General features: G+C 42.8%; 1 protein-coding gene across 4 annotated transcripts in view; it reads right to left on the reverse strand.

Moving 5' to 3' along the window:
* Positions 1–24,952, reverse strand: part of KCNMA1 (potassium calcium-activated channel subfamily M alpha 1) — a 738,944-nt gene that overhangs the window by 140,215 nt on the left and 573,777 nt on the right. For all 4 annotated transcript variants that reach the window (XM_077746494.1, XM_077746498.1, XM_077746497.1 and 1 more), the window contains exons 15-17: positions 24,323–24,432; positions 10,963–11,031; positions 1,184–1,270 (exon numbers count right to left, since the gene is read on the reverse strand). In XM_077746494.1, coding sequence (XP_077602620.1) covers positions 1,184–1,270; positions 10,963–11,031; positions 24,323–24,432 — 266 coding nt within the window. The remainder of the gene's footprint in view (positions 1–1,183; positions 1,271–10,962; positions 11,032–24,322; positions 24,433–24,952) is intronic.

The raw sequence follows: 24,952 nt of genomic DNA on the forward strand, positions 1-24,952 counted from the left end.
GGTTGTTGAAAGGATGAAATGAGTTCATCAATACTTGGGGTACCTGGTCCTTGGAACAGTGCTGGCACATATTAAACTCTACACAAGAATTTGCTAGTTTTATTAAATTTGGTAGAAAGTGTGGGTTTTGGAAAAGGAAAGAGCAGTTCCAATCTGGGCACTGCCACTTGCTTATGTGTTTTATAACCTTGGATAAATCATTTGTCTCAACTTGACTGAAGAGGAGACCAAAGCCCTGAGGGTTTTATAAGACTTACTTTACGAAGTTATTTTGAGGACTAGCAATTAAGAATGGAGAATACCCTAACACAGGCTTGGCTTTGAGTGGGAGCTCATTAAATGAAAACAATAAGCTTACATAAGTAATTATTGAATTTTACAATTAATAATCTTTTTAAGATATTTTATGTAACATTACTGTTAGAGTGAGTGATCTGTCTGGCCATTCGAGTCACATTTTCTGCTCATAAATTTTTCATAGTTCAAGGATAGAATCAAATATAATGATATTCCATGCTGTTGTCCAAAGAACCCTCTGATTCCTAGCTGCTTAAACAGGTTTAAGGATATGAATAAAAGTGTCCTAAAACATCCAGGTCGATGAAACAGTGGGTTGTAACTACAGAGGCTTAAGAACTGAAACTGACAACCTCAGCTACTTACCTAGTACCCCACAAACAGAAATATAGCCAGCTTAGTATTTCATCTGAAATTAATCCAAACCTTTTAAGATTCCATTTGGCACTTAAAGTGGAAAGCTGATAATTCTCGAGTAAATTTGCCTGGATGATATTAGGTAAAGAGGACTAGACAAGGAACCAGTTGTCCTGTGTTATGTTGTTCTGGGTCATCAAGAATCTGGATGGTCTTAAACAATCACTTCAGCACTCTGGGACTCACTTTCCTTCCTTGGAAAATGAAGCAACAGTTAACGAGGCCCTCTTCGTTCTAAAATGTTATTATTCCCGCTGAAAGATGCGGAATCAATTATGTGAAGAGGAGTTCATGGAAGCATTTGAAAGGACAGTCTCCTTTTCCTAAGATGCAGTACCACTGATACCCACAGACATGTTAAGAAGTTTTGAGGTTAGGGACCTATATGTTTTGAAGGCATGCCCATCGTGGTGGATCAAGATGGCTGTGGCTGGGCCAGAAAGGAAGGCAGATGAATACAAACTCTTACCTTTTAACTTCTTTGGCATCACTTGCGATGAAAAATCCTAAAGTACCTTCTTGGATCTTAAGATGATTTCCAGGGTTAATTAATATACTGCTCAGTGAACAAAAACAAACAAAGAGACACATTTGTGAGTTCATGTTCTGAATAAAACCTTGAAGGCTACACTGTAGGGTTAATTTTATAGGGGGCCCACTAGTCTAATGATTTTCCCAAAGATGTTATCTAGAGCCTGATGTCCACAACCCCAGACGTTTAATGGGATAATGCCATCATAAAGCTCTGCTGGCATACTCCCAGTGGAAGAAGTCAAAGCACATCTAGGTTTTAGGGCTGGGCGCATATAATAGGGTTGCCATCATGGGCTTCTCATCTGAAGCAAAGTTCCTAATAATGTAGCCCTTTGGAAACTTCTGTTGATGGTCAACATTGAATGTGATTGGTCTAATAAAGCTATTGCTATACCAATTTTCCATTGCATGACAGAGCATTAATGGGACCCCTATATGCATCTGGAAACATACACAGATACATGTATTAGTGCAGGGAATGGTACACGGCACCTGTAACCAATGCAGAAGCAAACATAACATCTGCACAGCATCAGTAAAGACATGGAAGTGGGTTCCACGTGCAGTCTATGCAGAAAGAATTGGATCTACCTGGACACAGAAAAAGAAAAATGCCAGCAGTTGGAACTGATTCCAGTCTGCTTTACCAGAATGCATGAGAGTGTTTGAATTAAGTGTGTGTCTAGTACATCCTGATCGGGGCAAACTGTAATTAGAAAACAACATGCAAATTATCTCTTAAAAATACTTCCTCTTGCAGGGAAGTACACACCTAAATATACACTGTCCCATTTCAAAGTGTTATAAATAGATTAGCTAACCAAGTTGTGCTTGAAAGACAAGAGAGATACATGTATCCTAATCTAATAAATGGGTGAAACAAACAAGTTCAATTTTCTCCAGATCAAGAACATAAATACAAGAATGTATTACAAAGATGAGGTTTGGGGCTTAATGGACACAGAATTTAGACATTATGGATGTAGCAACAGATACAAGAGAGGTATTCTCTGATCTGAAAAGCTGGCTTTAAGGTAAAAGATGTTTGGAATCAGGCTAAAGGAAGTCCTTAACTGTCTAAAATAATCAAAATGGAGGATGGCAATTAACATGGAATTTTTTACTGCTGGCAAAACAATTCCAGAAAAGCGCTGTGGCCAAAATAGTGATGTGTCTGTAGCAATACAGGAAAGACCCAGGTGAACTTTTGTTCTGTTGGGAGGACCCAGAGTGGATCATTATTGCAAAATAATTGTTTGTGGTTGCAAGAACATCCACTATTACCCATAACGAGACCTGACATAAGGAAACCAATCCTGTGTCATCACTGTTGTTAACACTAAATAATAGCAAGAGACCATGATGATTGGACTGTTCTGCCCTAGAACTGTGGGCAACAACAACATTCTTCACAAATCAGGGAGCAGCAGGCCACACGAACAGCAACAGTTTGCAATGGGCCGAGACACTGTACGGGAACCTCCTAATTACCCCTCTGCCAATTCTTTACATTGGTTCAACAGCCCTCTGACTTCTCACGATCACGAGGGGGAGAAGGGTCAGAGCTTCTACAGTTTAGATGGATTCCTTTTTCAAAGCCAATTAAATGTGATGTCTTAGAAGGGCAGAATTCTGGACTTTGCACACTCTCTGACCCCTTTGCTACAAGGCAGTTCTTGTATGTCCTGGCCCTGCAGTCAGAAATTGGGTCCAAATTCCAGCATTAACCATTTAGTAGCTGTCTGACCTTGAGCAAGTTACTAAATCTCCCTCAGACTCAATATCCTCACCTAGAAGATGGGCATGATGATAAGCATAGTCTTTCTTGAGAGGATTAAGCAAGATGATGCACAGAAGGCTCAATGTATATTGGTTATTGTTACTCTTATTATTTACTATTGCAAAAAAGACAAAAGTATATTTCATCTTTAATGGGATTATTAGATTTTCTTTAGTTGGTCTTATGGAATGGAACATGGGGCTCCTTATCAAAATATCCTGTTCATAAAGAGATAAAGTTACAGGGTGAAGAACTGTACATTCCAGAATAATGTATAAAGACATACATGAAAAATTCTAGGTACTTCTAGTGACTAAAGAAGCCAATTCTGGGGTGCCTGGGTGGCTGAGTCAGTTAAGCAGCTGACTCTTGATTTTGGCTCAGGTCATGATCTCACAGTTTGTGAGTTCAAGCCCCACATCAGGCTCTGGGCTGACAGTGCAGAGCCTGTTTGAGATTTCTCTCTCCCTCTCTCTCTGCCCCTCTCCACCCCTTCTCTCTCTAAATAGATAAATAAATAAACTTAAAAAAGAAGCTAATTCCTGGGGTGACTGGGTGGCTTAGTCAGTTAAGTGTCCGACTTCAGCTCAGGTCATGATCTCACGATTCGTGAGTTTGAGCCCTGCGTCGGGCTCTGTGCTGACAGCCAGCGCAGAGCCTGGAGCCTGTCTCAGATTCTGTATCTCCTTCTCTCTCTGACCCTCCCCTGCTCATGCTCGCTCTCTCTCTCTCTCTCTCTCAGAAATAAATAAAACATTTTTTAAAAAGAAGCTAATTCCTTAAAGTTAGAAAAACCTACATTTTGATATGTATTTATATAAGAGTGTAAAAAAAGCTTCTGAGGAAAAAAAGCCCATCATGATTTCAACGATGCAATTCAAAAAGGGAAATTTGACACTCATCAATGTCTTGGTGACATCTACGTGCACAACAAGTCTTGCACAGAACTTTCTTTTGCATTATGTGCTTCATTAATTGCACTCCAGTGATCAAGCCCACTGTGTCATGGTGGGACAACAGTCAGAGCAAGGTTCCTATCAGTGAAAACTTCCTTTTCATTTTCTCTGTTCTTTATCAACAGTGAACAAGAATTGGCTTACAGTGAGACTTTGGGATTGTCATCCCAGAGACTTCAGGCTGAGATCATTCATTACAGCTTTCAAGGCTGCTTTAAGTCAAGTTAGAACGGTGGAGAGGAAAGATCTGGGGCACTGATGTAAAGCAGATTTGTGTTCAAATCTGTTTCACCGCCAGTGCTGGTTAAGCAAGCAGCTGCATGTGGCAGGCCTATGAGTTCAGACCCTGGCCTTGGGCATGTGGGTGCCACTAAGCCTCCCTGTCCACATCTATGAAATGGAATGAATTATCTCTGGCTTACAGTGTCGCTAAGAGAATTAAAGTACATACTATGTGCTGAGTGACTGCCACATGGTGGCAGGTCACTATTAATAGTAAGCAAGGTTATTAAAATTAAAGGAGAAGCAAATAATCTCTCGCACTGTCTCAGCTCTCCATTTTGTCCTTGGTGCTAATAAGCCACCAGGAGGCACCCTAATGGCATTTGAAAGACCTTTTTTACTGACTGCAGGATCCAAATCATTATATCCCCATACAACATCTGGCGACAGACTAATTTGGACTGACTTTTGGTTGCAGAGTGGAGTATCTCTCTGTTCCTCAAACCTTGTATACTTCCAAGGACATCACTGATTATGTGATCTCTTTTAGACAAGGGTAAGAGGCTTTCGATCATCTCTTTAAAACATGTGTGAGGTTTTATGCTCACTTTTGCACCTATCCAGATCAGCCTAAGGCAGCCTTCTGGGTGGGAATTGAAAGAACGAGCTCAGATCTTAAGAATAATTAAGGAAAGAAATCTAGATACATACGAATGTTCACTATACTGGATTCCAGTTATACAGTTAAGGGTTTGGTAGAGAGGCATGTGTCCCTCATTCCAGGGGCCTGTTGCAGGTAATACTCCCTATGTAAGGGTCCAACATTTCAAAGACTCTTTGAGGAAATACATTACTCTTTTTAACATAGTAGACATTAAGTCTTCTATCCACATTCCATATCTAGAAAATTTAAATAAAATGTTAATCCTCCTCTTTTTGAAAATATAAAAAGATAACGATCCGAGACAGAAGTAGCTTTTTTCTTTTGTTCCCCAGCAAAGTGCCTACTACCCTCAAAATATGTTATTGACCTTCTACTGGGAATATTTAAATCTTTCCAAAGGCCTTTGATCTCTTAAAAGAATAGCCAACATTAAGTTTATTTTGTTCTTATGACCTGCCAGAGTCTCCCTCCCTGTGCATCACGTTAAATCAGTCTCTGGTTCCAATTCTGTCTAATTCACTAGCTTATCAGAGATAAACTTCAAAATGTGTCATGTGAAGAATCAACAAAATCTCTAAGAAAAAGTCCATATATATCAATTAGCAGAATTCCAGTAGGGATATCTTCTTGGCAAGGGTGGACTTTCCCTCATTTCAAGGAACCCATAAATTATCCTCTTTTTTCTATGACCTTGCAAATTTGAACAGAAAATATTCAGTGGCAGCTGGAGGCAAAGGGCTTATGTAGCTCTTCCCCCAAGAATTCTTGCGTGCTCTCTCTCTCTCTCTTTCTTTTGCCCTCAGACTAGTTTTGTATCTAGGCCGATTCCTTGGCTCCTTGACCACTATGTGAAACAAATTTATATTTTCTGTGGGAACCCATAGTTGAATAAAAGAGTGAAAAGCACAATAGTGTTTTATTTGCTTTTGTAAATAAGTTTCTCATAGTAGCCACCTTAAAGCCCTGTATGCAATAGATACTTTTCAACTATTGGTAGAATGAATGAAAAATATGAATCACTGGTCTCGGTTCAAAAAGCATTCCTTTCCCTCTCCTGGAAGGAGAAAGGTAGCCATAGCTGTTCTTTCAAAAACCAAGATGTGATTCTTATTAGTCAGCCCTAACAAGGAATGACTACACCTTTTCTAGGGGGTTGGCAAATGAGTAACAATCTCCCAGACACACTAAGTATAAAAATGTAAATATACAAATGTATAAACAGCTAGCCACTTGAGGCATAGGAGCAATTAATGTCAATATTGAAAACACCACTCACTTAGAACCGAAATATGTGTTTCTCAACTAAAACGCAAGAATGTGGAACTCGCTAGCAGAGCTTGGGTCAACAGAGAAATGTTCCTTCCAGATTCCTCTGGAAGGGAAACTCCAGGGCTCAAGCTCCAATGCATTTATTTCATTGTGTAGGTGTTGCTGAACTTTGGTAAGGTTGGAGACTTGAGACTTGATGGGGCAAATGATTTATTCCTTTTCTCACCACTTATGCATAACAACTAGGAAACATCTATTTATTCCTTCCTCAATCATAAACTTTACTTATTTGCTGTTTTTGGAGACAACCAATGATGAATAGTTCAACTGAACCATATTTTTTAAAGGTATCTTTTACCCATTGTGGATAAATGTGACAGGTCTGTATTTCTCTCTCCCCACCCCCCAGTTTTTGGTAGGTGTAATGTACCATTCCCCGAACATTACAAAATTATCACTCACATGAGAATATAGTTTGTACTTGATAACATGATAATTATATCTGTGTCTAGCAAGCTGATGGGACTTCATTAACTACAGCAAGGGAATAAGAACCATCGAAGACATCAGTTCATGCCGTGCCCAGATGAATCAGGCCACTGGGACGTGGCCCCTTTGACCATCCATGGTCATATATGGATTGCTACTGGATGTGACTTTGTTTGAACTAATTGTTTTTTCTCTCAGAAGTAAATTGCCCTGCAGTTTACAGGCTGTGTTAGGGCACAGCCTACAGAAACCCCAAATCTCAAATCTTCTTGCTTTTCTGGAATTTTTTCATTTCTTCTGGGCTTTCAAATAGATGCTGCTGGAGTCCCACACAACTAGACACACACACTTCTACTTATAGAATATACAGAAGAGACACAGTGTGTATTCCATGCTTCCAAATACTTGAGCCCAGTTCACCCACACAGAGACAGCATAATAAAGATTGCTCCCAGTTGGTCAGACTCAAATGGCTGCCATTGCGGTCTGCCAGTGATGTGGGCAAGGGATCAATTAGCCCGAACCCATCACACTGATTTTAGAAATGGCACTTAAAGATATATTTTGTACATAAGGAAAACAGTAGCCATATGGGACGGGGAAGAGATCATTCATTTGGGAAGGACAATGGTGGCTATTTGGTTCTGGGAGCAAGCCGTGTCACTTTCCGGTACACTTTACGACAAGTCATGCTATGTCACAACATGCCTCCACCACAAGATAAAAGGACTCAAAGGCCAAAAGCCAACAGCAGAGGTGCAGCCACTGTGGACCTTTGAAGATGCAAAGTGCTGCAGTAACTTCTCGCAGTTGGATCATAACAATAATACCAAACTGACAGGAAGCCACCTCTATCATCACACATCGACGTCAAAAATCACAGAAGAATCTGACTTTGGAAAGAGTTCCAGACAAATACCCTCCCCACACATACACACACATCACACACACACGTACATACACGCACACAATTACAAACACGAACATGTGACAGTGATTCCAACCACGGAGAAAAACAACTCTTGAGAAAATGAACACATGGGCATCTCAATAGTATGTTTTCAACAACACTGTTTTAGAGAACACATTATTGAAAAACTACACTGGAAATCGTAACGGGAAAGGTTTAAGAAGAATGCTATCGATGAGGATTTGTCATGCTTCATGCAACCAGAAAACAGCAGCAAAACGGGGTGATGTCACGTGGTGAAAACTGAGATGCTTCACATTAAGAAATATGCCCAAACATGCTAGCGGAAAAAATAAAGCCATGAGTTCATCTCCGTAAACAGTACTCATTCACTAAGTCGAATGTGATAATCTGGCAATTCAGTAGCAGTGTTCTATGTATTGAGTACTGCCCAAGAAATAAAATATGCAACATGCTGTCATCAAAACACGTGTAAGGGGGAAAAAAAGTTGAGTGTAAGAGCTTGGTCTCTGTTTTGTGGATAAAAGGACACATATCCTGCTCTACACACTGGAAACCGGACATGGGGAGGAGGAAGGCACTGGGAATGTGGATATGGGATGCAGACAAATGGCACCACAGTCTGGTGGACACCAAGACACATCAGAACAGGACAGAAACAGACACCAGGGGCTGGAAAGAAGCGTCCTCCTTCTCAAACACTGGTAACACTTGTTCCCATCACTGGTGCCATGACTGAAAACAGGAATTGTACCTGTTGGTTTTTTAGGTTTCCTGCAAAGAAGTTAGTGCGTCATCCAAAAGAATCAACAAACTGAATAAGAAAAGCAATATGCTACTTCCAATTTTTATGTGCTCTAGTTGGAGAGGGTTTAAATATAAATATACATACATGTATATGTATATTTATATATATATATATACTAGACAAGGGAATGAGATTATATGTATGTGTATACATATATATAATCTCTATCTTCCTGAATTCTTGGCAAATGGTTAGTCCTGTGGTTAGCAGTGAAGACAGAGGGTGGGGGTTGGGAGGAAGGTTAACGAAGAGCGCATACCGCTTTCGGCTTCTGCAAAACGACAAGAAAAAGAATTTAAAATCAAACAATTTGATAATAAGTTGACTGACACCAGAAGGAGAGAAGGAAAAAAACCTTTGTTTCAAATTATTTGAAGGATGCGTGTGAAAACAAGGTTTTTCAGCAAAGCATGGAAACAGCATCAGGGGGTAAAACAACAGAGGACGTAGTTCAACACAGGCTGGAGGCAAAGGGGTGAAGAGAAGAAGTTGGGTTCTCTGAATTTTCACACCCAGCCACCAGGAGAATGGGAGAAGGAAGGAAATGGGAAATTCTCAAATGAAAAAGAAAATTCTTATCTCAGAAAGGGTTAGAAACTCGATTCTTTTTAACATGGATGTTGCGTTCTATACGTTCTGTGTTTTCTCAGAGGCGTGATCCACATTCCCTCAAACACACCTTTTTCCACAAGAACCAATGTGCTTCCACACTGAGACCAAGCCACAGGTGAGGATTAAAATTGAGAACTGCACACAGAAAGCCAAAACAAAGCCAAACAAGTTCTTTCTGCTCTTTTCTGAAAGAAAAAAACAACTAAAAATCTGTATCTATAAATATGGCTTTGTTGAAAACATCTCAGATTGGTGAGTTAATTGGAGGGTGCATCAAGAAGAAAAGATTTTGTCTTCAGGGAAAGCCGTTCGTTATTTTGCTTAGTGACAGCAGATTCACACTGAACCATTAACAGGCTTTTCCTCTCCCTCCTTGTGACCAAAATGTGGCAGATGGGAGATGACAGGTCAAGGTTCAAGGTGCGGACTCCTGCCTCAAAAGTATACCAGAGTGGTTAAGAAACACTATGCGACATTAGTGCCACCCACACCATGACACTTTCGTGAGAGATGCACAAAAGTGATAAAGAGAGAAGACTGAATTACACAGATTTACTGACGTGGCAACATGAAGAATATCATTTGCAAAAACCCGTGAGACATGTATCCCCTACACGGGCACTGGTAACTATTGACCTCCACGTGGGAGGCCATCCACTTTACCTGTTGAACAGAAAATAGCCAGGACTCTGCTTTTTTTTTTTGGGCGAGGGGGGGTTTGCACATCATATTCTTCACTTTGCCAACACAAAAAAGAAAAATGTATATATACATACTTGTTAACTGCTATGGCCGTGTTCTACATGTGGCCACCAAATCCATCATTTTTTTCTGCCTCTTGGATGATTTGGATTTTCAAAATAGCTTAGCCTTTGATCAGATTGATTTTGCGAGCAATCTTATCTGGTGGTTAAAGTAATAGCGAACACTGGATTGACTTGCTTACAATCCAGCGTTTCTTTGTTTTGTTTTCTTTGTTCTTTGTCAGAGACAGACCGTACATTTGGAAGTCTGGCTTTATTGAGTTACTCATCCAGATAATGAAAACTCCTTAGATGGTGATCCAGGCACCTTCTAGGGTTACCCTGCACTCAACGTATTAAGGCGTATGTCGGAGGGTATCTGTACTCTACACTTGGCCATCCACAGGAGGACTGGCTTACTATAGCTAGGAAGAAACCTGGATATCATTTCAGAGAACAAAAGCCCATGCATTTCTCAATGAGCCCTTTCTTCCAAACCCATTGATAGAAATTGGGGAGCAAAACCCATTCAACTCTATTTTACCTGTAAAACATATAGTACTTCAGCAACAAAATCCCCTGTTAATGGGATGCTTCCTTTTTCCAGTGTGAACTCATATATTGACTGGAGTGTTATCTGTTTCAACCAGACCCAGTCCCTCATCAGTGTGATCTGCACATAATTAAGTGCAAAATAAATAAATAAAGAGGGCTCCTGCCTCTGAGCCTGCTCTCCTGGCTAATTTGCATGAAGCTGATACTCTGCCACCTGGATTTCGGATGCACCAGGAAAAGCACATATGGTACACAATAGGCTGCTTGTAATTTGGCTATCAGGAGAGCTGGCGTGTCCCATCACAGCCCTGCCCCTTCCCTACTGTGAAGGAGGCCAGAATCCACCTGCTTCATGCTCACAGCAGTAAAAAGGAGTTTGAGGACAGGGGCTGTCCCTGGTTTTGTGCACAGAGGGTAAAGTGCAAGTTGGGACCATCAAGTGGAGACCTGGATGCCTTGCCACTCCCCTCTGGAGAAACACGTTCTGAATGCCCACTGGGGCACCGGATGGAAGTGGCAGTACCTGGTTGGGTACTTCATGAATGCACCCGAGGGACAGAGATGTGTTGCATCAGGGTTCCAAGCACATCAACAACATGTAAGAAAGAAGTGGGGAGATCCAGACTCTGAGTGCACTCTCACGTCTCATAAATGTCAGCCAGCCGCTGGGCTGTGGCAAACTTACCGGCTCTCGCGGTTGGCGGACTTGTACTCAATGGCTATCATTAGGAGCTTGAGCTTCACAAAACACAGCCTGCAACGAGATAGAGAAACCTCCCAGTCAGTGCTTCTGAACGACCAGAGCCACATAACCAACACTGTTATGATCTCCCCATCGCCTGATGCACTCATTTTCCCAGGGACCCTCATTCCATAGTCACTGTGCCAAAGGATGGGGGTGGGAGCGACACCTCCCCATCCTCCCCATTAGACCTGATTTCTCACAAGTGATAAGGCGCTGAATGTTCAAAGTGCAAATTGCACTCAGGTCTGGATGTCTAGACACAGACCCCAAGCAGGGATTTGTGCCTGGGGATTTACGCAGGGCCAGATTCATTAGTTACTCGGTCGGGTAGTAAAATGTTACTGCAGGAGGAGGGAGGTATTTGGAGCAGCTGGACCTGTTATTTGGATTCCATTTCGGTCTTTTGTACAAATGGCTCATATTGTTGTTCCGAGCAGACCCCCGTGTGCTCGGAATGATGGTAATAATCCTTAGCCTCCGTGTAACCGCCCAGCACATGCCTGTGGCAGCATCCCTCTTGGCCTCATCCAAGCTGTCTCACCTCATCTGCCTGGTGCTCTCGGCCGCAGCCCAGCCTGCTTTGAAGTTGCCTCGTTCCTGCCTCAGTGCGATTCCTACCCCAGATGCCTTCTCTTCTCCCAAGCCTTCCTCCCAGGCTCCCGTCAAATCCAACCTTCTGTGCAGCTCCTCTGTAGCCACGGCCACCCTCTGCCTCTCTGTTTCCAGAACTCCTCCAGCGCCTTGTCTGCAACGACCGCCTTCAGCCCTAAGTCAGCTGCACACCCGCTGTGGTTGCTCTCCATGGCATTCTGTGTCTGGACTTTATCTCCTCAACCAGTGTGACTTCTTTAAGAGTTTAGGACCTATTTGGGGGCTCCTAGATGGTTCAGTGGGTTAAGCTTCCGACTCTAGACTCCAGCTCAGGTCATGATCTCAGGGTTCGTGAGATCAAGCCCTGCATTGGCTCAACAGCACAGAGCCTGCTTGGGATTCTGTCTCCCGCTCTCGTTCTCTCTGCCCCTCCCCCACTTGCTCTCTATCCTTCTCAAAATAAATAAAAACAAATTTAAAAAAATAGTTTGGGACTTATTTGGAATTCCCCATAGTACTGTCCATGGAACCACTGACACAAAGGAGCCCGATAAATGAATGGTTTCTGCTTACTGGGGTTCTAAGAAAATAATAAAAGATCCAGTAAAGCATTCACGCATGAAGATGTTCAAGCTGGTAATATTTATACGGAGTAAAAACAAAAAGTCACCTAAATGTCCAATAATAAAGCAATGGATAAGTAAAGTATGGTACAATATAGTTTTAGCATTCAAGACGACTTTTTGAAGAATATTTCAAGGTATAAGATTAACAAATTACATCCTACAGATATAAACTTATAAGTAATGTAATACAATTAGGTGAAAATATATGTTTATATACTCATAGAAATAAAAGCACACACAAAAGAATTACATACATTATATGTGACAAGCATCAACAATGAGCATACGTTTTAAGGACTTCCTGGATAATAAAACATTGGCTGATGGATAGATTGAGAAGTGAGTCGATGGTTACTGAGCTGAAGCCCTGTAAGGGGCTGGGGGTGTGCTGGGTCACAAGTCAGGGCCATTCTTGGTGCTCTCTCATCCCTACAATATCCCTGAGAGAGAAGGCCTCAGTTATTCCTATGTCTACTGAAATCTCTAGATCACAGGTGATGAAACTCAGGTTCAGAATCCCCACGTTAACTTACCCAAGGTCCCTACCTCATACCTGGCAGGATATATGCCTTTGGCCCCAGGGAAGCCTATTTCATACTGGGAGAAATAGATAATAAGCAAATATACAAGTGATAATACTTTCCAGGTGAGGAAAAGCACTGTGTAGAAAGCAAACAACCTAAGAGGACAAGGAGTAAGTGGGAAGACCAGAAAATACAGAGAACCAACTGGTGTTGCCAGAGGGGAGGGGGTGGGGGGCTGGGCAAAATGGGTGAAGGGGAGTGGGAGGTGCAGGCTTTCTGTTATGGACTGAATGAGTCAGGGGGTGAAAGGCACAGCATAGGGATTATCGTCATAGCGTTGTGTGGTGACAGGTGGTAGTTCCACCTGTGGTGAACATAGCACAACACACAGAATTGTCGAACCACAATGTTGTACACCTGAAACTAACGTAACACTGTGTGTCAACTACCCTCCAACAAAAATTAAAAAAAAAAAAAAACAAGAACAACCAACCACACAAAGAGCAACTAGGAAGATGTGTTATCTGCAGTGGTCCAGGAGGACCATTCTGAGAAAATGAAGCTAGAACACTGAGCCCTGGAGGTGATGAGAAGAGGCAGGCAATGAGAGGATCTGGAGAAAAATCTTTCCAGGGGATGGAAGCAGTAAGTGCAAGGGTCCAGAGGCAGGAAGGAACTTACGGTGTCTGAAGTTCAGCAACGAAGGCAACTAGACTGCAGCAGGGTGAGCAATGTCCTAAGTGACAGTGATTAGGTCAGGGAGCTAGGCAGGGGCTAGTCTGTGAAGACTGCTGGCTACAGTAATGAGTCTGCTGGTCTGTCACTTATTCTAAGTGAAATGGGAGGTTTTGGGCTGGTTTCAAATAGAGAAGCGACAGAATCACATGTGTGAGACTTTGTGGCTGTGTTGCTTGCTGGTAAGGGGTTGATGAAGGCCTCATGCTCTCCAGTGGAAAGAAGACCAATTGCTCATTCCTACATGTGAGGTCATGGTCTTCATATTGCTTTCAACAGACAGATTTCAAAGGACTACTTCATCTAGGCACATTTGGGCTCTTCCGGTGATTTGCAGGTTTGCTGATTCCTGCTAGCAGACTCTAATGACCTGGGGCTTTGTGCTGATTATGCAGTTTGCTGAAACACCAATCCAGGTATCCAACTACAGCTGGAAAAATGCTCTTCTTAATTTATGTCCCATAGAGTACTGCTAACATGCACCCTTGATGGGGCTGTTACTTCTGGAGCTTAAATTGTTTAAAATATCAGATGGCTTGTTGAACCAAATTACCAGATTAGGTAACCACTTTCTAATGTAAATAACAGCTAAATGCCAAAACCTCAAGGAGAAGGCTGCTCTTAGCACAAATCATGAAGAGGCCATTATGCTGATACCCTATAAGCAATTGGCCACTCTATTTTGGGACTCTGAGGTTCATGGGATCATGGATCTTAATTGCTTTAATGACCTGATCCTGTTGGTAGAAGCAAAGAAATAGTCCACAGTAATGGTGAATTATGTCTTCCTAAGTACTACAGTATCATTTACCAACTAGGTATAAAAAGAGAGAAGCTTTCTTATGCAGGAAAGTCAATAAAATCTACACGGCCTTGTGCTTAACCTAGCAGGGCGGACCAGGAGATCGCTGAGTCCTCTTTCATAACTTCCAAATCCATATCTAAGATGATTGATTCTACACTGCTTTATAGAAACCTCGTTTTAAGAAACTCTTTGATCCAAACCCAGCCTTTACTCATTGGTCAAAGAGGGGGAGAGGGGAGGGACAGAGTGATGTCAACAAAGTAATTGTATGCAAATAGTGCCACAACAATGGATTATCATATTCAGGCCTGCCCTTCTCATACAGATGACAAACTGAAGTCCAAAGAGGGGCAACTTGCTCACAGTCAAATGGCCTTTAGGAGGAAGGCCAAAAGTGGAAATTAAATCTCAGGGAAGTGGAGGCCAGAAGCCCAGCAAGGAGCATTAGGCAGTACAGCATGTTTATAAATCCAGAATTAGATACTGGATTTCATATAAAAACTAGCCTTTCAGCTTTCCTTGAGAAAGCAATCATAATGGCCACACGGAAGCCACATTCTGTATGGCTAAAAGGAAGGGAGCTCGATGCCCTTACCCCTGTGGGGGGGACATGTGCTCTCCAATACGCCGCAGTCCCCAGCACTCCGTAATGACCCTGCCTCTCTCTGTTGCTCCCTCCGGCCTCCTACACACACCTAAGTTTTTAATTTCTGCTCTAACCAGTATCTTCTGCATGTCCACAAAAGGCAAATCTTGAGTAATTTGCAATTTGCACCAGAAACAGAACTACGTCCCCCCTATTAAATATCAGGGTTTTTTTTGTTAGATCCTGCCACAGAGAGTTAGCCAATGTCTAGGGTGGTGGGCTAAATGCTGCAGCAAAGGTACAATCTCTACTGGGGGGTCCGGGAGGTAAGAGCAGAGCAAGGCTAGGAACAGGAGTGCTGGGTGTAGTATGGTGTGATAATCACTTGCTTACTCATCTCTCTGTGCTCTAGTTGAGCTTCTGCAGTGCAAGACACATGCTTTGTCCCGCTTGAATTCTGCAAAGTGCAAAGAGTCCAAAGTGCACTCAATAAATGCTAATTAAATGAATGTAGGAATGAGTGGGGAACAGAATCTCATGAGGTGCTGGAAGTATACATAAGAGATAAAGTGGTAAACTAGGAAAGTTGAAGCGGAGAAGGCTTGGGAGTTGAGTACAAAATCATGAAACAAGGTGCCTCTTAACTTGCTCATTAGAAGCAGAGAGACTAGAAAAAAAGGATGTGGAAGAAAAGAATAGCAGCGATGTGCCCTGGGAATCTCACGTTTGTCTGGAATCAATATGCCAAAATGCAAATATAACTCTAAGATACAGACAGCAATTTATCCTTGGGACTCTCTATAGATCCTCTTATAAGGGGTTTGCTCCCCAGAACATGTCTTCAGACCAGCCAGAATTGATGTCCTGAGATTAAATATTTACTTGTATCATTGATACCATTGTTTTTGGTACAGCAAAATGGGCTTTGCTCATCCAATTCTTATAGTGCTTATGGTTTAACTCAGTGTCTCCACATAAATAGGACCGGGGGTAGATGAGAAACGGGCTTAGGATGAGGGAAAATATAGGCAAGAAGCAAGACCACCTTTACAATGTGATAAACAGGATAAAATCAGCCATAAGTTAGCAGGAATTCAATTCTTGGTTTCTAAAATAAAATGCCCCAATATGTCCAATACAGGAAGTTGCTGCTGGTTGTGAAAATAATTACAGGGGAACAGAAATGACTTTCTTCCAGAAAAAAATGCCACTTGTCACAAAAAGGTCTTAAACCAGCAATCTGCAATAAAACTGTTGTAATAACAAGTTAGATTGCTTTCTTGGTAATTATTAAGTAGAGATTTACCAAATTTGACAATGACATTATATAATGCCTTTTTTTTTTTTTTTTTTTTAATGCTAGCATCATCTGTTAAATACAGTAGTTTCAACCCAGATGTTCCTGAACAAAGGCTCTTAAGAATTAGAGTCCAACTGTTTCTACCTACCCAGAGGGACATAAATTGTTCTTGCCATTAAATCAGCCCCTTTGACTAGAAAGATTGCTTGCTGATGTGAATTAAGCCGAGAAACCTATCTTAGAGCCTGTACTTCTGAATGTGCCCAAGAAGAGTGTGTGAAGATGTGGTTTGGGGCTGTTGAAGATGAGTCACCCAGGAGTGAGTGGGTGCGGAGAGAAGAGGCAGCCCTCACTGTGCTCTCCAAACCCAGCTCCCCCCGAAATGCAGGCCCCTCTTCAGTTATCCAGAGGGACCCTGGCAATGTCAGGCTGATGCATGTAATCAGAGTAGATGCGGATATAAATACTGTGCACTGGGAAACCAGATCTTTAGGATCTAGGGGCTAGAATGAAAAAGATTCACATTTAGCAGCTTTGATTTAAAATGATAGGCTCTTGAAATGGAAACATCTAGTTAAAGGAAATTTGAAACAGCAGGATTTACAAGACTCAGGACCAAGAAAAAGGAAGTGATTTAAAATGCTCATGGAGATATTCAGATTTCATTTCCCAATAGCTTTGATAGAGGTGGAGTGGGCTTCAGAACACCCCCACTCTTAAATACACACACACACACACACACACACATACACGCACACACACATTCACAATATCTCCACTATCACACCTAAGACACTTGATTTTATAACTAATTACATTCTTTGATATGGACAATGAGCAGTTGCCTAAAATATGAATAAATGCATTTTAGAAAGCTGTGTTACTATTATTAGTCAGAAACCAAATGTAAACTGTGTGTTTGTTATGTGTACCTAATTTCAAGTCAAGCCCCTAAAATCCCATTTCCAATGGGACTGCCTCCTTGATCCTCCTGAAGAGAATTCTAGATGTGCCCTGCCTCTGTGGGCTTAAATTAAAAGTTTAACAGATTTTAGGGGCACCTGGGTGACTCAGTAGATTAAGTGTCTGACTCTTGATTTCAGCTCAGGTTCATGGATTCAAGTCCCATGTCAGCTCTGCACTGACAGTATGGAGCCTGGTTGGGATTCTCTCTCTCTACCTCTCTCTCTTGCCCTCCCCTGCTCTCTCGCTCTCTCTCTCTCTCTCTCTCTTTCTCCCTCAAAACTTAAAAAAAAAGTTTTAACAGATTTTAGGGTCATTTGTTTATTCACTAACATGTAGAACGATTACTGATCATCTCTGGGTCTCTGTAGTAGAAATAATCATAAATATATTCCTACCTGTGTTCATAAATGTCTTAATTACAATAACTCCTCTCAAATAATTGGATGAATAGGGCCAGTTTGTTTAGGAAAAATATTTTTTAAAGATGAGACTTGAATCCCTCCACAAATTCTCACAAAATGCTCATTTCTGCAGCCCAGCTAAATAAATCCATCAAATGACAATCAGCCTTGCCAGTTTCTCTGCTCCATGTTCACATTCAGAAATCCTTGCCTAAAATCTACTGACTTCCTAGAACTCAAATTAAACCAGATCTCAGTTTCATTTTACAGGAGACCTGACTTTCCCTAGGTAGTCTTAAATTTCTCTGAAATGGCTTCACTGGAAAGATCTGTCCATGCAAAACAACGCAGCATGAGAGCATGATTCTCATCTTGTTTAGGGGCCCTGGATGCAGGTGGATGAGGGGATGGAGAAGCCCCTTCTGACCTCCACACTGTCTTCAGTCAGTGCATAAGCATCCATGCTCACCCCTGGGTGAGGGAAGAACCCCTGCCCTTTAGCACCACGAAGATCCGACCAGAGTTCCCCCAAGTTACCCGGGCATTAAATACTCCACATCAAATCTGAATTTTAACTACTCCATCAGCTGCAGGGGAACAGAGAGAGACACACTGTATTTTAAGTACATCTTTTGTCCTAATCCCCTCTGAGCTGTAAAACCCGATACAATTATGCTTTTATATTTTGTAAGTGATGAATGGCTGACTAATACGCTCACCGAGAGAGTCGGGACCTGGAACATGGTGTTCTTGCCATAACCCAACCCCGGAACCTGTGGTTTCCTCTCACTCCTCCCTCCCCACCTCTCTTGTCTCCCTCTGCCCTCACTTTCTTGTCTGAAGGCAGGGGGTGGGTGCAGCATTTTCTAGTTCTTATGATAAAAACAAAACAAAACACTGTCGCTGTTTCACCCTGAAAACATCACACGTCAAAAGAAATCTGATTTGTCTCTTTCTCCCATCTAAAGGGGAAATGAGTTTGCATTCGTTGGAAAATCTGAGATATGCTGTGCGTTTCCCAGCCTCCTGACTGCCTACCACTCAGAATTCCCTCTTCCCTCTTTATTCCCTCCTTGAATCCAATCTCCTTACAAGACACAACTCAAGTGTCACCTCTTCCAGGAAGCATCTCCTACCTGCCCCACCCCCCACCTACAGGGAGTTCTCGCCCCCTTTCTCAGCCTCTGTCTTCCCGTGTGCACCCATCAAACACTTCCCCATGGGTGCTTAGCTCTCCCTGAGGATGGGTAGTCTCTTTCTTTTTTCCCCCAAATGTTTATTTATTTTGAGAGAGAGAGAGAGAGAGAGAGAGAGTGTGCACATGCACACTTGTGAACAGGAGAGGGGCAGAGAAGGAGGGAGATAGAGAATCCCAAGCAGGCTCCACCCAAGCAGGTGGAGTGGGCTTCAGAACACCCCCACTCTTAAACACACACACACACACACACACACATATAGACACACACACACACACACACACACNCTGCCAGCACAGAGCCAGACTCAGGGCTCAAACTCATGAACAATGAGATCATGACTTGAGCAGAATCAAGAGTCGGATGGTTAACTGACTGAGCCACCCAGGTGCCCTGGATACTATTTATCTTAGCCAGACTCCGAACTCTGAAGAAAGCCACTGTAGGGAAACAGAGTTCTTTACTGTTCATTTATAAGTACTGTCATTAATCCTTTAACGGTGTGCATACTTGACTAAATCTAATTGCAGATTCCTTTAGAGATGGCACCATGCCTGGCACACTGGCACATATATCCTAAGTTTATTAAAAATCTAGTCGATTGACTGGTTGGTGACTGATTGACCACTGACTGACTGTGGAACTTTCCTAAAGGGTAAGAGTAAATATAACCTGGAAATGCCACAATGTAATCCCTTTCTTTCTTGCTGCTGACATTGTATTTGATGGGCCAGGACTGGAAGAGGTAGGAAGAGGAGAGGTGGAAGATGGAAAGGATGTCAGTGGTATTGAGAAATAAGTAATATTCCTATTTCAGAGATGAGGGTACTGGGGTAAACACCAAGTCCAAAGTCAGGCAGCTGGTAACTATCTGAGGAAAGAAGTATGCAGAAATCAAATATCTTGTCCCAAATTACACATCCACCAAGTGGCTGATCTGGGGGTGTGAGCCTGGGCCTTTGCGATTTCAAGGTCACACTCTACAGTGTCAAACGGTATCCTATTATGGGAACCGTACAAATACATGACCCTTTAGTGGCAAACATGGCCTCATAGTGCAGCTCCTTGATCGCTGCAGGCTTGGCATTGGCCCCTTGCACCCTCCATGGTCACTTGCTGGGAAACGTGGGGGGTGGGAAGGAGAGGGACCAGGTGGTTTGGTGGTGTTCAGAGAATAATGGATGGTACCTTCTCTTTCAGATCCCAAAGCTCCTTTGTCTCTATGGTGCTGTCACATAGACCCAGGGGCAAGCCAGCTATGCAAAATGAAGGGGAGTTGCTTAGGAATTGTTGGCTCTTGGGGCGCCTGGGTGGCTTAGTCGGTTAAGCGTCCGACTTTCGCTTAGGTCATGATCTCGCGGTTCGTGGGTTCGAGCCCCGCGTCGGGCTCTGTGCTGACTGCCAGCTCAGAGCCTGGAGCCTGTTTCAGTCTGTGACTCCCTCTCTCTCTGACCCTCCCCTGCTCACGCTGTCTCTCTCTCTCTGTCCTAGAAATAAATAAAAAACATTAAAAAAAAATTTTTTAAAAAGGAATTGTTGGCTCTTAAAAGGAACACTCTAAGGGCATCCTGGGGAAAGGTCTAGGACACCACGATCTTGGCATTGGATCTTGCCAACAATGCCAACAACCCTTTGTGGGTTGCATCCTGAATTGTCCTTGCTTCCTCTCTGCTTCCTAGCATTTAGCACTTCTCGGCTCTCCACAGCCTGAAGTTGCTCTCATAATGCCCAGTGGAAACCTACCTGACCAAGAGCAGTAAAGGGCTCAGTACCCCAATGCCTTTTTCCTATACTGATTTGGATAAGGTATGAAAAGAGGGCAGAGCAGTCAGGGGGTTGCCTGGCATGGCAGGGTGTAGATTCAGCCTATCTTCCGGGAGATTGAAGAATACTCTAGGTGAAGCAGGAATGATGGCATGGGAGCTCACACAAAAGCCCAAATCTTAGCATTTGCTGGTCAAATATGGCCCACCTATAATTCTATGATTTGCCTAAAATCAGAGAGAAACATTCCAGTGACTGAGCCCAAACTGCAGAGTAAGGGAAGTTTATTCCAGCCTGTGTTGTGGAGGGATGAGGTAGGTGTGGGTGTGGGGGGGGGGGGGGGGGNTCACCTGCTTTTGCTTGGAAAAAAAAAGTAGAGATGTGGGGGACTTGCCCCAAATATTGAAATCTGGAGATGGAGCCTAGAAATCTCTCCACTTAGTAAACTCCCCAGGAGATTCTTAATTAGCCAGCTTTCCTCCAGCAGCTCTTCCAAGCTGCTCTCAGTTACACAGGACCAGCTTCAGAACCCTGGCTCTGTCACTTGTGCACTAGGTGGCTTTGGAGGGGCACCAGCATCCTCTGAGTCCCAGTGTCCTTGTTCATAAACCAGGGAGTGTGACATTAATACAAACCACAAGATTGTTGTGAGGATAAAATGAGAAAACATAAATGAAATACTTAGAAATGATACTGCATTCTGTCTAAATTAGTGACTGGTTTTGGAACAAAGAGGCATCTTCTGATGCACACTGATGCACACGGTGAGGCCACAAGGCTGGTGCCTGTAAGTCCGAGGACACAGCTGGTGTGAGTCTCCCCCAGACAAGAGAGAACATCTCTCCACTAGAAATTTTTGAAAAGCTTGCCTTGTGGGGGCCCTCTGGCCTTCCTGCCTCTCCTCCTCCCCTCCTCTGTTCTCTGGGGAAATAACTTCAAATTTCATCGGTGTATCCTGCTCCCTTATCTTTTCACAGAACGGCTCTCCTGGCTTCTGAGAAAACTCCAAGCTCTCCTGGGTGGTGATTCCACCCTGCAAGGGGGCACACTGCCAGCCCAGGGGAAGAGCAAATTTATTTCTTTTCATGCTTTAAGACGTTATTGGCTGCATATTGTTTTAATGCAGCACATAATTACAGAAACCACTCTGAAAATCTGTATATTTTATCTGTGCTTTATTGTACCCAGAATATTCCCCAATTCTTTTTCTTCCACATGAACCAGCTTAAAATATATTTCGGCGTCCTTTATGTCATCTTGAAATTGAATAGCCAATTCTTACTGTAATGAAAATACTTATGCGCCAGCCCGGTGATATACAACACTACACTCTAATTACGGCTGTGCTTTAATTAACCTGAATTGAAGAGTGTTATCATTAAACTGCTGGTAACTTTGAGTTATGGCTTTTCTTTAATTTAAAGTAGAAAACACAGATAATTAAGCCTCCAGATAATCAAATGCTTGAAGAGAGCTTCAATGTTTTGGGATGTTCCTAAATCTCATTAAATGTCCTTTCTTTATTGATTATTCCTACCTCTGCTGTATCATTGTGTTAAACGAATAATAGCACTAAGTTGAACACATTCTCACTCACATCAGAAGTTTGTGGGTTTTTTTGTTTTTTTTTTTTTTGTATTCTGGAAGCTTTGCTGAACAAATATTAAATTCTCTGACAACAAGGTGTGTCTGAAAGGTTCTCTCCCCCTCAGGACATGGTCTAAACATGCAAATCCATCAAGGAAAATATTTACAGCAGCCGCTAGTCCAGCTCTTGAGCTGGCTCCAAAGGGCAGTGAAGTTTCACACCAACCAGGGAGTTCTTGACAGAGTCACAAGGTAGCAGGGCCAGGTCTGGGGTTATCAGTGCAGATCTGGCCTGGCTTAAGACAACAGAGAGGTGAGGACCTACCCTGACCCCTTCTTTACAACCAGTTAGAGCCAGCAAGCATCTGGTAGAAATGCAAGTGGACATCAGGTTTTCAGGAGAGGCCAGAAACCTAGTTTTTATGTGAAATCCCACTATTTTGAGATATTAGCAACTAACAGTTAAGAAATGAAATACTGCATCGGGCGCATAAGGGAGTCAAATTTACGTTGTGGGTATCCCAGTTGCAGCCTCTAGGGGGAGCAATTCTAATCTTGAGGGTTAACGCTCTTAAAATGAACTGACTTGGCTCCCAGGAGCAGAGTAAGAAAAGTAGTTGCGAATGCAGGCTTCTGAGGAAGCACTCATGGTAGATACAAACACTGGTCAAGCCAGGAAAAATCAACAGCCAAGGAGGGCATCTTCACACACACCTCTGCTAATGCTCCCAATGCCGTAGGACCCCTCTGGGCATTGGCAGCTTTGCCGTGTGCTCAGGCCACCCCTACAATACATAGGAGGCTTCCATTTCTTTTGTTAATAGAACCAGCCTCCATTAAAAGGCTTGAACTCTCCTGGGCTTTCTATCTTTGGCAGGCCAAACCCCGAGGTGGAGAAAAATCTCCTGGGACAGCCTCAGTGTTCCAGGACCTGAGGCCTCTGAATGGTTAACTTCTTTCTATGGCAGAAAGAGAAATAGCTCTCAAAGAAAGGAACGCATGGGAGTTACAATAGGGCATCCATTTTCAGAAAATAACTCCTTCCAAATCAATTACCTATTCACTTTTCCAGTCCATTTAGCGTTTAAACTTTCGCTTAGAGACAGGGTGGGAAATTTCAGTAGAGAGCCAAACCGTTTTGGATTGCTTAGGGTCTGGGCCCAGGGACAGACAGAGTACACCTGCTGCATTCAGTGACAGGAGTCTCCAGGTAAACAGCACCTCCCAGGCGCTCTGTCCCCTCTCTGCTGTGCACGGAATGGAAAGCTAGAAGACAGAGGAGCTCAAAGGTTTCATTTGTAAGCACCCAGTCAGCACAGGGGAACAGCTTTTCTTCCTCAGTCCAATAGTTCCAAGATTCTCCGATTTCTTCCCAGATTTTATCAGTGAGACTGAGGTCATCAAATCTTTTGCTAAAGTGTCAAAGGATCAGGCTTAATGTTTCAGCATTGCCAGGGAGTTTATGCTTTCATAGGGGACAAAACTCCTGTTTGACTTGCACCCAACATCTGAGATTCTAAATGGAAAATCTGAGGCATCGTGATGATGGAAGTTTTTTGAGGGCTGGGACCCTTGTAACTCTTGAGTCTATATCCCTTAAATGATCATCTATGCTACTTTGAGGGGCCATGGTTGGCAGGGGCTGCCCTCATTCTCAGATCCACCCTGCTAGACAATAGAGGGAAAAGCTAAGCCTTCTCATTGTCATAGCATGGCGGTTGTCCCTGTCGGGCGCTAAAGTGCTAAGAGCTAAGTCCTCCTTCCGTACATTGGGTCCCACATTTCCTCAGCAAAACATGAACGCACTTTGAATAAGGGCTTCTCTGATGTCTCTATGATCTGAAGGAGCTAGCAAGATGTGTTCTTATCCTGGAAAAATCAGAGCATGGGTTCCTGTCACCCCTTCATACTTGTGTCTACACCACAGGAGCCTAATTCAAGACATGCAGGGAAACTGTGGTTCATAATTTAATGCAAATGATGGACCCAGGTATAAGGTTCTCAGAGCTGTGGGGAAAAGTAGGGCCAACAGCAATTCCCAAGGCAGAGACCATGTGATGACCCACCTTCCTTTTCCCCACACAAGACAGAGTACACAGGATACCCTCGGTAATTGTCGAGTACCCCAGCTGTGCTGGGCAGGGGTGAGGTGTCTTCCCCGCGAAGGACACATTAAATACTCCTAGGAGCCAAAGGGCACAGGGTTAATGGTCACTTACTCACAAACAGTAGGGAAGGACAGACCCACAAAGGCACTGGAGAGATATTCTGTGTACATTTCATTTGAGACTCCTTCCAAGTAGTATTTCTGCCATGTGTCTTCCTCAATCTAAGAGAGAACACAGGAGAGTTAAGATACGACAGTACACTATGAAAGGGAAACTAGAGTTTACCATCTGGCAAATGAATGAAGGCCCTAGTTATGTGATGGTGACCGTCTTCAGCAACCAGGAACACAACAGCATCGTCCACATGAACCTTCCCATTCCCCTAAGCTCATAGAATGGAAGTACATCTCTTCTAAACCTCCATTTTCCTAACCTGTATGATTTCCAAGGGTGTGGAGGCATGGGCACCCACTCACAATACTGGCGGCCAGGTAAATCGATACAACTGTCTTGGAGAGCAATCTTGCAAGTGTTATAAATTTTTTTTAAAGTACATGTTCTTTTACACAACCATTCCATTTTAGCTATTCATAGCCAAGAAACAAATAGACACATATACAAAGACATATGTTTAAGAAGATCCTTTCTATTAATGAAAAATTGGAAATAACCACAAATGGTACATTCTTCAATGGAATACAAAGAAACAATGAAAAATTATGGTGAAGATGTATATCTGTT

This window comes from Crocuta crocuta, unplaced genomic scaffold (genome assembly GCF_008692635.1).
Source record: "Crocuta crocuta isolate KB4526 unplaced genomic scaffold, BGI_CrCroc_1.0 scaffold28, whole genome shotgun sequence".
Taxonomy (NCBI): domain Eukaryota; kingdom Metazoa; phylum Chordata; class Mammalia; order Carnivora; family Hyaenidae; genus Crocuta; species Crocuta crocuta.